The following is a 1,931-nucleotide window of genomic DNA, read 5'->3' as shown; positions in this document are numbered from 1 at the left end:
AGTCGTGTTCTTTTCCAGTGCAAAGTTTAAGGGCGTTTCACTGAACAGTGTGCTATGATTAGCTGCTTGGAGTGCTCAGTCGATTCCGGAAAAAACCTGTGGCCGTAACCGTGGACATTCAGCACATGTTGTACTGCTTCCTGGTGCGAGACGACCATCAGAATTATTTCTGATGGTCTGGGAAGCTTTCTGTGCTTCCGCAACAACGGCCTCCAAGATGTCATAGTAGAGTAGCGAATGAAGGTACATGTGTTTGGAAATAGCCCTTCGCCAGCAGTTGCAACCTATGAGCTTCGAACAAGAGCACGAGAAAGAGGAAGAATTTGGTAGCGACGTCAGGCAGTTCATCGAGAGAGATTTCTATGTCGATGACGGTTTGATGTCTTTCTCTATAGACGACGAAGCCATCAACCTGATACGCCGCACACAACAAATGCTGCCAGCATCAAACCTCAGGTTCCACAAAATAGCCTTTAACAGCCCAACCCTGTTAGAGGCATTTAAGGAAGACCGCGCTAAGGATTTGATGGATCTTGATCTGTATAATGATGCACCGCCGATCCAACACAGTCTGGGAATTTCTTGGTACCTGACGAAGGACATCTTCACCTTCATGACTCGAATCCAAGAAAAACTATTCACTCGGCGCGGTGTCTTGTCAGTGGTGAACAGTCTAGATGACCCACTTGGGTTTGTTTCTCCAGTCACGATTGAAGGGAAGTCCCTCCTCCAAGAGCCAGGCGCCGAGACATGTGACTGGGACTGTCCACTTCCTGATAACAAGAGAGCCACATGACAGACTTGGAAAGCCTCCTTACAAGTACTGGAGCAGCTGGCCATACCTTTCACTTATGCCCCTCCTTCACTCACCACCGCACAGCGCAAGGAACTGCACATCTCCTCAGATGCATCAACCAAGGCTGTGGCTGCAGTGGCTTACCTCAGAAGAATGATATATCCACATTGCGCGTGCTACGTCGGGTTCGTCATCGGAAAGGCTAAGCTAGAACCACATCCGGAACCCACCATCCCTAGTGCTGGTAAGTGTTCAGTCCTGCAATGCTTCTGACCTAAAAGGTCGACGGCAACACAGTGCCACCAGTCTTCAATGAAAGGATATATACCGACGACAGTGGCGGCAAGTTCAGTGCTTGGCAGACATGTTTTGGTGCCGTTGGCGACGCGAGTTCCTTGCTATGCCACAGTGTCGTCGCGTGTGGCAGTACCCAAATCATAACCTCAAGGCAGGCGACATCGTGCTCCTGAGGGACAGGCAGGTTCATCGCAACGAGTGGCCAATGTGACCCGTTGTGAACGCTATCGGGTGTGGACGGCAATGTACGAAAGGTCGAGATCAAGACTACAACCCGGGGAGTGATAAAGACATTTCTCCGTCCTGTGACTGAAATGGTCCTGCTTATTCCGCGCGATGACTGACACATCATATAGTGGTATATACTACCGTTGAAAGTCGAGCTAGTTAGTCAGACGACATGGTGCACCACGCAGCAGGAGCAGCATTCTCCTTGTTTATGTGTATGTGTGTATTGTGTGGCTCTCCTGTATGTCGTCGCCTGTTCTGCTGCGCGGTGCATCATATAGTGGTATATAACCAGACGGGGAGTGTGCTGTTACATGAGTTCGTTCAATTTTCCCGCCGCGCACAACCTTCATCTGGAAACACTGGACTCCTCTCCACAGGCCTTCTCTTCCTTGTCCCCACGTGCCTTCCCTCTCGCCCACGCACGTTTTCTCTCTGTCTCAAACCTGCCTCTCCAAGTTTCATCTTACGCGAGAAACTTTTCGTTTTCTACCTCACTGCGCGACTGCGGCAGCACCACATTTTTACAAGTTGTAATATGCACGGATAAATATTATTTACCTTGTGTTTCTGCGACCTGTCATCTGAGGAGTGGCCGCACCCCACACGC

General features: G+C 50.1%; 1 protein-coding gene across 1 annotated transcript; it reads left to right on the top strand.

Moving 5' to 3' along the window:
• Positions 1–247: 247 nt before the first annotated feature.
• On the top strand, positions 248–796 carry LOC146177219 (uncharacterized). The gene has a single exon (XM_084581495.1). The coding sequence runs from the start codon at positions 248–250 to the stop codon at positions 794–796; it is 549 nt and encodes a 182-aa protein (XP_084437621.1).
• The last annotated feature ends 1,135 nt before the right edge of the window (positions 797–1,931 follow it).

This window comes from Amblyomma maculatum, chromosome 10 (genome assembly GCF_055883805.1).
Source record: "Amblyomma maculatum isolate TAMU_Amacu chromosome 10, ASM5588380v1, whole genome shotgun sequence".
Lineage (NCBI taxonomy): Eukaryota > Metazoa > Arthropoda > Arachnida > Ixodida > Ixodidae > Amblyomma > Amblyomma maculatum.
The sequence above is the reverse complement of the archived record's forward strand: the minus strand, read 5'-3'. Positions and strand labels throughout refer to the sequence as shown.

What these genes read in the sequence shown, in the direction of transcription:
- LOC146177219 (XM_084581495.1), top strand. Translation starts at nt 248, where the DNA reads ATGTGTTTGGAAATAGCCCTTCGCCAGCAGTTGCAACCTATGAGCTTC.